Source organism: Artibeus jamaicensis, unplaced genomic scaffold (assembly GCF_021234435.1).
Source record: "Artibeus jamaicensis isolate MK-2021 breed Jamaican fruit bat unplaced genomic scaffold, CSHL_Jam_final contig_432, whole genome shotgun sequence".
Lineage (NCBI taxonomy): Eukaryota > Metazoa > Chordata > Mammalia > Chiroptera > Phyllostomidae > Artibeus > Artibeus jamaicensis.
The window spans coordinates 15,752,835-15,765,372 of record NW_026521828.1 but is presented as its reverse complement, the minus strand read 5'-3'; the positions used below and the strand labels follow the sequence as shown (position 1 = coordinate 15,765,372).

General features: G+C 43.1%; 1 protein-coding gene across 3 annotated transcripts in view; it reads right to left on the bottom strand.

Moving 5' to 3' along the window:
* Positions 1–12,538, bottom strand: part of PPP2R2B (protein phosphatase 2 regulatory subunit Bbeta) — a 291,119-nt gene that overhangs the window by 90,060 nt on the left and 188,521 nt on the right. For all 3 annotated transcript variants that reach the window (XM_053665949.1, XM_053665951.1, XM_053665950.1), the window contains one exon: positions 10,190–10,302. In XM_053665949.1, the coding sequence (XP_053521924.1) occupies positions 10,190–10,302 (113 nt within the window). The remainder of the gene's footprint in view (positions 1–10,189; positions 10,303–12,538) is intronic.

Here is a 12,538-nt window from a genome sequence, read left to right as displayed (position 1 = left end):
AAATGAAAGAGGAGAGATGACAAGTGACACCACAGATTGTAAGAAATTAGTATGGAGAACTGTATGCCAAGAAATTTGAAAACCTAGGTGAAATGGACAAATTTCTAGGAAAAGATAATCTTCCAAAACTCAATGAAGAAGAAGCAGAAAGGCTGAACAAACCAATAACAGCAAATAAAATTGAAGCAGTAATTAAAAAACTCCCATCACACAAAAGCCCTGGACCAGATGGTTTCAAAGGAGAATTCTACAAAGCATTTAAGGAAGAGCTAACCTCTATCCTTTATAGACTATTCCAAAAAATCAAAAAGGATGGAAGACTCCCAAACTCTTTTTATGAAGCCAGCATCATCCTAATCCCTAAACCAGATAAAGACACAACAAAGAAAGAAAACTTCAGGCCAATATCACTGATGAACATACACATCAACTATGAGGATTTTGCTAAATCCTCAACAAAATATTGGAAAATCGAATCCAACAATATATCAAAAAGATCATACACCATGACAAAGTGGGATTCATCCCAGGGATGCAAGGATGCTTCAATATTCACAAATCGGTAAATGTAATATATCACATAAACAAAAGCAAAGACAAAAACCACATGATCATATCAATAGATGTGGAAAAAGCTTTCGATAAGGTTCAACACCCATTTATGATAAAAACACTCAGCAAAGTGGGAATAGAGGGAGCATTCCTCAATATAATAAAGGTCATATATGAGAGACCTTCAGCCAACATCATACTCAATGGGCAAAAACTAAAAGCTTTTCCACTAAGATCAGGAACAAGACAAGGTTGTCCACTTTCACCACTTCTATTCAACATAATATTGGAAGTTCTAGCCACAAAAGTCAGACAAGAAAAAGAAGTACAAGGCATCCAAATAGGAAAGGAGGAAGCGAAACTGTCACTGTTTGTAGATGACATGATAGTGTATATGGGAAATTCTATAGACTCTACCCCAAAACTGCTAGACCTAATAGGATACAAAGTCAATATCCAGAAATCAAAGGAATTTTTGTATACCAACAATTAAACAGCAGAAGCAGAAATCAAGAAGAAAAATCCCATTTAATATAGCAAAAAGAAAAATAAAATACCTAGGAATAAACCTAACCCAGGAGGTAAAAGACCTGTATGCAGAAAACTACATAACACTGAAAAAAGAAATCAAGGAAGACACAAACAAATAGAACCATATTGTGTTCATGGACTGAAAGAATTAACATCATCAAAATGTCCATACTACCCAAAGCAATTTACAGATTCAATGCAATACCTATTAAAGTACCAATGGCATATTTCACAGACATAGAACAAACACTTCAAAAATTTATATGGAACCATAAACGAGCCTGAATAGCAGCTGCTCTTTTGAGAAAGAAGAACAAAGTAGGAGGGATCACAATACCTGATACCAAACTGTATTACAAGGTCACTGTAACTGAAACACCCTGGTACTGCATAAAAAAAGGCACATAGGCCAATGGAACAGAACAGAGAGCCCAGAAATAAACCCAAGTCTCTATAGTCAATAAATATTCAACAAAGGGGGCAGCAACATAAAATGGACTAAAATAGCCTCTTCAACAAATGGTGTTGGGAGAACTGGACAACTATGTGCATAAAAAATGAAACTTGAGCACCAACTTACACCATACACCCAAATAAATTCAAGGTGGATAAAAGACTTAAATATAAGCCATGATACCATTAAAGTCCTAGAGGAGAACATTGGCAGGAAAATCTCAGATATTTCATGCAGCAACATTTTTACTGATATGTCCCCTAGAGCAGGGGACAAAAATGAAAGAATAAACAAATGGGATCTCATCAAAATATAAAGCTTCTGCATGGCTAAAGAAAAGAGTATTAAAATAAAAAGAGAACCAACTGTATGGGAAAACATATTTGCCAATGATACCTCAGACAAGCGTTTAATATCCAAAATATACAAAGAACTTACATGACTTCACTCTAAGAAGACAAGTAACCCAATGAAAAGTTGGGCGAAGGACTTGAACAGGCAATTCTCCAAGAAGGACATACAGAGGATCCAGAGACACATGAAAAGATGCTCAATATCACTAGCTATCAGAGAGGTACAAATTAAAACTACAATGAGATACCACTTTACACCCATCAGAATGGCCATCATAAACAAAGCAATAAACAACAAGTGTTGGAGAGGGTGTGGGGAAAAGGGGACCCTAGTTCACTGTTGGTAGGATTGCAACTGGTACAACCACTATGGAAAACAGTATGGAATTTTCTAAGAAAACTAAAAATAGATCTGCCTTTTGACCTAGCAATTCCACTGCTAGGATTATATCCTAAGAACCCTGAAACACCAATCCAAAAGAACCTATGTACCCCAATGTTCATAGCAGCACAATTTACAACAGCCAAGAGTCGGAAGTAACCTAGGTGCCCATCAGTAAATGAATCAATCAAAAATCTGTGGTACATATACACCATGGAATTTTATGCAGCAGAGAGAAAGAAGGAGCTCCTCCCCTTTGCAACAGCATGAATGGAACTGAAAAAAATTATGCTGAGTGAAATAAGCCAGGTGTTGAAAGACAAATACCATATAATCTCACCTTTAACAGGAACCTAAAGAACAAAACAAATGAGCAAGCAAAATATAACCAAAGGCACTGAAATAGAGAACAGGCTGACAGTGACCAGAGGTGAGAGGGGAGGGAAATTCAGGGGAAAGGGGGAAGGATTTACAGGAACTAGTATAAAGGACACATGGACAAAAACTAAGGGGGGTGGAAATGGGAGGGAGGTAGGGAGTACTGGGGGGGGGGGGGTGGGATGGGAGTAAAAGACAGAAAACTGTATTGGAACAACAATTAAATAAATAAATTAAAAAAATAAAATGAGGTTTATTTGATTGCCTACATTATAGATTCATCTTGAATATTAAATCAGCCAATATATTCTCAGAGTCCCTGGAACCCAGAAAATCCTCAATAAATGTTTGTGGCTGTTATTATAACCCCAGCTGAGTAATCCTTTTGTGTGACATGGAACACTACTGACATAATCTCACTGAACATTAGCCAAAGAACAGGACCAAGACATAAACAACCCTCACCCCCACAAGGCAAAACGTGTTACCACACCGAGGCCTGTAGCCTGAGGCTTCTGTGGAGTGCTTTCTGATCCTGTAACTGAAACCCCATGACACAGATAGATACAATCAGATAATGATGGTAATCAATAACGATAACTGAAATTATTATTTATTTCCATAAACACAGAATGTGCATGTCCTGCTGGGTTACACACATCACACACCAGCTTTGCCTTTCAGGGCAGTCAATCAGTGGGAGATCTCAATATCCACCTGTCGCAGCAGGTGTGCTGGGGAGGGGGCACAGGTCGAGAAATTACCCACACCAGAGTGACACACTCAGCAAGTTAATCTAATCCAGGGGGCCATCTGGGGGCCATCACATGCCCATGAATATGAAACAGGCTTGATTGATTTTTTACTGCAGTAGCTAAACACTTCATTGTTATTTGCAACAAATATAAGGAAAGATGAAACTGTGAAAGGATTGGCTATTAAGCCCCCAAAGCAGCCATAAATCACAAAATAAATTTTAGAAAAAATTAGAAAGGGTCATGGTAGGCCTCGGTTATGAAAGTCTAAAGCCAACAGTAACACCTGGGGCAGTAATGGGTAATCCTGACTCAACTGGCACCCTACCCTCACACGGCCTGGGGTTCCCCATACTCCTGGAGGGGGTGTCACCACATGGTCATAGCAGAGACAGCAAGAAGGTGTAAAGCCTGTGACTAGACAGGAAGCATTTAATTCTCAGCTCTGCCCCTCCAAGCCTTGGTTTCCCCCTTTCACACCGGGGATGATCACATCCACAACTCTAGAAGGAGGGAAATAGTGATGTGTATCCATCCTACTTGCCTCCCAGGATCCTTGGGAGCATCAGGAGTGACCTCCAGCATGAAAGACCATCTATCCTGTAAGATGCTTCTCAGAAACTCCTTCCCAGCCCTGCATCTCATCCTGCTGCTCTTCCTCTGAACTGGCATGATGACCTTCTGTGCTTGCCTCAGGACCTGTATCCTACCCACAGTTTCTCAATGTGGCCCCGGGCTGCCCGCAGCAGCAACACCTGGGGGTCTCCCAAGAGGGGCCTTGTCCAAGATGTCACTGGGTACAATGCAGACTTTCTAAACTGGGATACCTAAAGGTGAGGCCAATGAGGGTTGTCTAGAAAGCATTCCAGGGGACTACAAGGCACACTGTTTGAGGACTATCAATTAAATTAACTTCCTGTTGCAGCCATTTGCAACTTGCTCCCTCTTTGCCCCTCAAGGACAGGGAGTGCATTTCACTCACTTTTGTAAGATACACTTTGCAGTACACACTTAGCACAGTGCCAGGCACATAGTAAACACTCGATAAAGTAGATAAGAAATGCACTGAAAACTTCTATGTGTCAGATACTATTGCCTTGCTGTTGTCTAGGTCAAGGACCACACAGCAAACAGTCCTGCATAAGGATGAAGGGCGGGCAGGGACAGTGGGATCAGACAGGCCTGGCTCCAGTCTCGGTTTTGCCTCCTATTGTCTATGAGGCCTTAAGCCAGTACTTATGTACTGAAGCCTTTGTTTACACATCTGTAAAATAGGCATGCTGCTAAAGTCACAGGAGTGTGATGAAGAAGGAATTGTAAAACGTCCATAAAACTACTCAGTCCAGTACCTGACACTAGGAAGGGCTAATCAAACATGGTTGCTATTAATAACCTTCAACCTGCGGTCTGTTTAATCAGTTCTTTAGAAAACAGATCAGGTAGTTAAAACTTGTTTCACTAAGAGTATCACTTTTGGGAAAATGGCTAGTCTGTTTTGTCAAGCTGCCTAGTCCTATGACCTATTAGCAACAGTCCTTAGGAGTCCCCTTCAGAATTTGGAGCCTGTCAACACTCAACACCAATTTGTCACAGGGTCTTACACTGTGGCTGGGCATCGGGGGCATTGGGGTGGTGTCTAGATGCCACTAGTGGGATTTGCAAATGTCAGAGTCATTCTAAGGGGAAACATGTTAGTTCAGGAGTCTCAAGGACATGTGTGTCCCAAGTAGAGAGGTAGACAGAGGCTAGAGGCCGGCAGAAGGCAGGTATGTAAAAACATGATGAAACTGAATCTTTTCTCAAACAACAGAGTGTCCACTGTGTGCCCACCCTGGGCAGAATGGCCTTTGCAGCCCTCCCCCCTCACATCCTACTCTCCCCAAACCAAGCTCATACATTAAGAAAGCTTAGGCAGACATTTCTGAGGGACACAAGCAATGAAATCCCCCTGCTCCATGATCAGGAATTACTATTTTCTTAGAAAGCCAAAGCTTTAGGTAATCATAATGACAAGCATCAGATTTGGGTCAGATGGACTGGGTTTGAATCCCAGCTCTGCCATTTTCTAGCTAAGAGGCAGATGCCTGGCCTGCTCTAAACCGGTTTGCACTTAGGTGAGATATGTTCATTTGACAAATATGTGCCAAGTGCCTGCTGTGTGCCTCCTGTTGTTCCAGCACCTAGTGAGCGTAGTTTGGTTCCCACTTTCACAGAGCTGACACTTTAGTGGGGATGGGGGGCTTGCAATGGACAAATGCTGGACCAGGCAAGGAAAAAGCTAAGGGAAAGGGGGCAGGCAGGCAAGGACGCTGAGAGTGAGGGTGTTGTGCTGGCAGCTGTGTCTCTCAGGCATTCCAGGAGAGCGTCTCTGAGAAGATGGCACTCGAGCAGAGACTTATATGAAAAGCCTAGGATGATCCAGAGAGAATTAAAAGCACCTATCTGGGAGAGTTACTGTTAGGACAAAATGGTGGAAGGGTATAAAATCCAGCACCTGGCATATACGAAGTACTCAATAAATGTGACCATCATCAATAAATGTCACTATCGTCATCATCATCTGTAAGGAATGTGTGGATAAAATCCATTAGAAAACTTGAGCTCATTACATCCCCTCCGTTTTGGGGGAGGTAATGAAATGACATAGCTTGGGAACTCACAGCTTTTAGACTCGACATGTACAACTGGATAAAATGCAAATTTCCACCTGGCCTCTGTTCCCAGGGCACTGGAATTCAACCACAATGAAGGACATAATAACCCCAGGCTCCCCCAGCAGGGAGAAGCTCTCTAGGTATAATTTCCAACCACCCAGCTCCTGCCCCAGGCTGATTCAGTTACTTGAACTGTGAGTTTCCCTTGCCTAGAAAGCATTGAGAGCCTCTCTCACTCCTGGGTAAAGGGAAGCTGAGAAAGAAGAGGATCTTGCTAAGGGGAATTCAAGGTCTCTGTTTCTCCACACTGAGGTCATGGATCTGGAAAGTCAATGTGTATGAATGGATGGGTGAGAGAGAAGTGGGAGTGGAGAAAAGGGGAAGGGGTAGAGAGAGATGGGGAGCGAGGAGAGAGAAAAAGAGAGAGAGAACAGGGGTTAGAGAGGGATGAGAGAGAGAGAGAGAAGGGAAGAGTGAAGAGAGACAGATACAGACAGGCAGACATCCTGACCTGGAATAATAACATCACCATTCTACATGTATCCGAGTTGAAGAGCTAGAGCTCTTGACTTTGCATCCCAGCTCTAGAATAACCAGTTGGTAGCTATCAGGTAAGTCAGTCTCCCTCTGATCTGTGTCCCATTTAAGGGCTCAGGTCCCAGAGCCAAGTTGATCACAGTTTGACTCTTAGCCCTACATGATCTTGTGCCTGTTATTTAACTTCTTTGAGCCTCATTTATTAAGTGGGCATTTTTAACAGTGAACTACACCTCAGAGGCAGCTAATCCATGCTGCATGGAATCTAGTAAATGCTCAATAAATACTAGATTTCAGCATTTTTACCTGCTAAATATCTGTGCTGCCCTTCTCACTGGCTGCTCAAAAGATGAATCAAGGGGTGAAGTAAGAAAACACTTTGTGAAATAAATAGTGCTTTACAACTGTCAGGTGTGATTTTTAAATTATCATCATGGTTATTGTTTTGGGTATTATGATACTGAGCAGGAGACACTGTTTTCATAGAAGTACTCCTCACAGTCTCTCTGGGTAATTTGAAAGGCTATTTCTCATGAAAAAAAAAGGGGGGGGGGGGAAATAGCCACAGTCTTACATTGAAAAGTGGAGCCTCCCAGCACTGAAACAAAACAGGTTCATTACTCAGTGAGGATTAATTAGCTGTTGGGTATTATTAAACATTCTCACTCTCAAAATCCACACAGAACTGAAAACTCTGAAAGGGAGTGGGAGATAATCATAGTACAGGGAAGAAAAAAAAGCCACAATTGCTAACAATGCAAATTTCAAGAGCAGAGCATGTTAGTAAATTACAGTCTGATTAATAACACGTCAGCTCACTCTCTGTTTGTAGTCATTGTTCTGAACCTACAGTCTTCAGAGCTGCCTGGCTTTCTCTCCCCTACCACCAGGATCCAAAAGGAAAGTTGGTTGTGGCCTTTCCAGGGTTCAGATGGAAAGGATGCTGGAGCGTGGCTACTTACCCTGAGTAGTAGGATATTTGCAGGTCTAGGGAGGTGGTAGAGATAAAATCAGATACAAGTATTTACAATGCAGTAGCAAATGTGTCTCCCAAGTTGGTACAATAACTGTTGAAACAACTGGTAAGTAATAAAGCCTCATAAAAACAATAGCTGGAAGGAGGCTTAGAGATGGCAATGCCCAGGGACCACGGACCCCCTTGTCTCCACCATCAGGGGCTTATATTCAAAATGCAGACTCCTCTTGACCACTCCACTTGCTGAATCCCCGGGGCTGGGTCCTGGGAATCTGTATTTGTAACTAAGACTGGAGTCACAGGACCACTGACTTCCTATAGTCCTCTGCCACTTAGACACTGAGCCTGGAGAGAGTAAATGTGATTCACTGTCTCAGAGCCACCCACTGGTTAATAAGAAAGAACCAGAACTGGGGATTTTATACCTCAGCCCCATATTGGGGCCTCCTTCCATGTATGACAAGTTCAAGTCCACTTCCCAATGTCACTGTCATTCTTGGGGGACAGATGATCTCTGCTTTAGTGGAAGCTTAAATAGAGGCCTTCTCTTCTCTTCCTCATGGGAACAGCATCTCCAGGGCCAACCACAGATAGAGGAAACCCCACAGAATATCATGGACAACAGGGCTCATTGTATGGATGGCGGATGGCATCTGACAAATCCCCTCCACATAGCAAAAAGGGCAAGGTCACATGAGGGCAGACGTTCATGTTGTGAACTTCTCAGTAGCACCTAACCCACCTGCTTCCCTACTGGGTTATAGAGTCCTGAGAGTTGAAAGGCTGGCTGTCTTATTCCTTTTGTGTTGCTAGCAAGTGTTTGTCACTTAGTAGAGATCAATGAATAGTTTGTAAATACAACAGTATAAAAAGTACATGACAAGAACAATGAATATGAATTTTTCTCATATATACATGTCTATTAACAGCAGGGGTTAATAACAGTCACCACCATAATGATGATAGTAATATAAGAACAACAGTAGGAAACTAACATTATTGAGAGTGTTCTGTGAGATATGACAGAGGCTAAGCTCTTTATAACACACAATACAGCACTGAATCCTCACAACAGTCCCAGGAAACAGGCATTGTCATCGTCGCTTTTATGCACATGCGACATTAGAAGCACAAGGATTTTAAGTAATGTGCACAAGTTCACCAGACAAAAAGCAATGGAGCCACAGTTGTAACCCAGGACACAGACTCAATGTGCATACTCCTTAGCACTCTGCCCTCCAATCTCCAAAGCCGGAGCATTAGAGCATCACTGAGATCTGGCAGGTCAGACTTGCTGGTGGTCCCCCAGGCTGAATGCACAGGCTGACAAGAGGGAGCAGAGCAGCTAATGCTTGCTGGCTCAGAAGGCACTCAAATGAAGATCAGGTATCCATTAACACTAGGTAAACACCTGATAGCCTAGCACTGTGGCCTGCAAAGAGGCTGTGCCCAAACAGCATTCACTCCATAAACAAGAACAAATGCATGTATAAATTAAAGAACAAACAAGCATGCTAATCAGACACACAACCATCGCTCAGTTCCAATATCTGCTTCTAAATCTGGGGCGACAACCTCTTTTCCCCAGATGTACTGCACTGTCCCCCTTTTCAGTGTTGGTCTCTAGGAGCACAGCTGCTGCCTGAAAGCACAGGTTTGGCACGGCTTGGAAAGTCCCTTGGGGCTAGGGCTGGTCCCAACCTGTGCCTGCTTTCCTGCTCACACTGCACACACCCCAGACTAAACTTATTACCTGGTTTTGAACCAATTTAACCTATATCTGGAGAGCATTCCCTTACAAGTCTACTTTTAGAAATCCATTTTTAACACTACACGCTGATAAGACATTTTCTGGTCTCCCAGAACCTACGTAATTGATCAAACAGCAACTCTCTCCCACTCTAACTGCATTTATTTACCTCTATTTAGTGTCATAATCATTGGTGTATTAGTCTTACGAATCCCCTTCCCCTACCAGACTGTGCATTTCTGGAGGGCAGGAAAGAGGGTGCTCAGACTAATAGTACAGATCATTTATGGAGTCTTTGTCGTGGATAAGGGCTTTCTACCCTTGCTGCATTTTACCTTCATAAATCCACAGGCAGTGAAGGTTAGACTCACTGTTTCACAGATGGAAAAACTAAAAATAACCAACATGACTAAAGCTCAGAAAGGTTAAGTGATGATGGGAGATTCTGGTTTAAGTAGCAGAATTTGAACTCAACTTTTGTAGATTCGGAAGTTCGTGCTCTGAGTCACATCTCTAACTTTCCATCTGGATAGACCTATTCCCTGTACCTTGAATACAGAAGATACTCAAGACATTTTAGGGACTGTGAACAGGCAGAGAAGTCAAGCACACAATGATATGTGGCAGCAGCCCTGTGGGCAACAGGAAATATATGGATTTGTAAGCTGGTGGAGCTTACGCATCCTGCTCCTCCAGCTACCACCTGAGTCTCGGGCAAGTGAAGTCTCTGCTGGATCGCCCTCCCTCTCCTATCAGAGTTGCAACCTACACAGAAGCCAGCTTGGGGCCAACCTGAGGAGCCCTTACCTTGACCCTGGTGGCCAAGGAGGCACAAAGACCATGGCAAAAACGAGCCACCGGACTCACCCGCAATGTTGTGATGGTGGCAGGATCCCGAAGCCGGCCCTCCTCATCTTTCAGATTGTAGCCTTCTGGCCTCTTGTCACGCTCACTGACTTTCCACAGCTTCACAGTTTTGTCTGTGGAGGACAGCCAGAGGACATCAAGTCAATGTTACAGTGAAGGAAAGGTTGGAGAGGTGTTTTTTTTTTTCCCTGGGTCGGGGAGGGGGCGGGATCAGGACAGGTAGAGGTAATAATGAAAGGAATGGCCACAGGGGCTGACTCCTGTTGAGGGCTGTGGTGCATAAATCTTGTGTCACTGGAAGGCAGAGCTCATGTTTCAGAACAAAAACATATACTGTGTAGAGCCAAACAGTCTTCCTCGCAGTGAGCTGTTAAATCAACAGCTTATATATTAATTACATTCATTCCATAAAAATAGTTATTGAACACTAAATAATAAGAGTAGCCACATATATGAGTTAACTATGTGAGCATTCTGAATGGTGAATTGATTTAATATCCACACTCACCCAGAGAAATAGGTACTATTATTATTCCCATATTTGTGTCCCATCTCACCTAACACTGCCCTTGTCGTGACCTGAGAGGCCCTCCATGAGCTGTACTTCCTTCTTCTTCACCCTTTCTGATCTCAACATCCCTGTACCTGCCACTCAGCTTCCTCATAGCTCCTTGTACATGTTACGTTAATGCCACTGCTGCCCCACGACATTTGTACGAGCTGTGCCTTCTGCCAGGACAGCCCTTTCCTGTCTTTTTTACATGATGTTTTTCTTTGCTGTCTCCCTATGGCCCAACTTCATGGGGCCTTTCCTAACTAAGCTACATTAAAAAATCTACTTCATTTCAGAACCATTTCTTCCTTCTTTATTTTTCCTCAATGTGATTTCACTACCAGACAACTTATTACATCTCCCTCACTAGAATATAAACTCAACATAGAGGCAGGGATTCTAACCATTGTTCATTACCCCTAGCACCAACAACAATGCCTGGGACACAGTTAATGAATATGTGTTGGAAGACTGAACAAATCTCACCTGCACGGTGCATGCTGCCAACAACACTCAGGGAAATAAAAGAAAAGAGATTCATCAAAATGCTCTAATTTTCTTGCAGTCTCCTTGGAGTTCCCACCTGGAAACTACCTTTCTTGCCCTTGTCCTGTCCCCATACTTTATTTATACCACTTGCAGACACCTGTCATTCTTTATGGCAATAAAATGGAGTGAGAAGTCCAATGCCTGTGGCAATAAAACAGGGTGAGAAGTCCAATGTCTACAGGGCTCAGGCAGATGAGGGGAATGAGTGACAGGGGCTGAGGGCTCTGGGGGGCTGGAGACAGCATGTCCCACCTGCAAACGTTCAATTCCATTTTATAAGAAAACATGTTTGGGCCAAACACCTCTTGTATGTGGGCTGCAGTCCTTTGGAACACTTCCTCATCAGATCCTGCCATCATGATTTGTACTTGTTCTAACTTCCCTTCTGGAAGACAGGGACTCCGGTGCCTTTTCTGAATCTCCCTCTATGCCTGCACCAGGCAAGTGTGGAACCAGATTACCTTGGGCCTTATCCCTAAGCCATGCCAGGCAGCCAGCCAGCCAGCCAGCTGCATGGCCCAGGACTGCAATTCCCACACCACTAGGCAACTAACTAGTGCATCTTGAGAGACAGACAAATGAAAGTACTGGATTGAGCAGGGAAAAAACTACAGAACGCCAACTTAAATCTAAATGTCAGATAAATGATGAGTAATTTTTTAGTATAAATGTGTCCCAAATACTCTAACCTTACAAATAAAGATGTGTAACTTCCCTGTGCCTTGGTTTCTTTATTAGTATATTAACAAAAAAAACGTGCCTTCCTCACAGAGTCCCATGGAGCCCCATAGGGATTTCATTTAATCCCTATGAGTATTAAATGAAACACTCTGTGTACAAATGCTTAACCCAGTGCCAAGGTCTAATAATGGTTCACAAATGGCAGCTATTATTAGAATTAGCACACTGGGCACCAATTCTACAGTGAGAACATGTTACTCTGACAGAGTCAGCTTCACCCAGGTGGTGTCAGTACATTCTACTTCCTCTCTATATAAGACCACTGGGGGAAGAGACACCTACCTCTACCCTGCCTTTGCTATGATTCCTTTCCTCTTTTGCCCCCTTCTCTCCTTCTTCCATCTCCCCTCACCAAAAGCCTTATCCTCAGAGGTCTGAATGTACCCCATTGTGAAGTGGCCTCTCAGCAACAATTTGGGTAATTTAACAGGTAAGTGCCTGTTTCCTAAAATCTGGGGATAACTCAGGCTGGTCATAGCTGCCAGTCTAAGAGCTGTGAACTTACT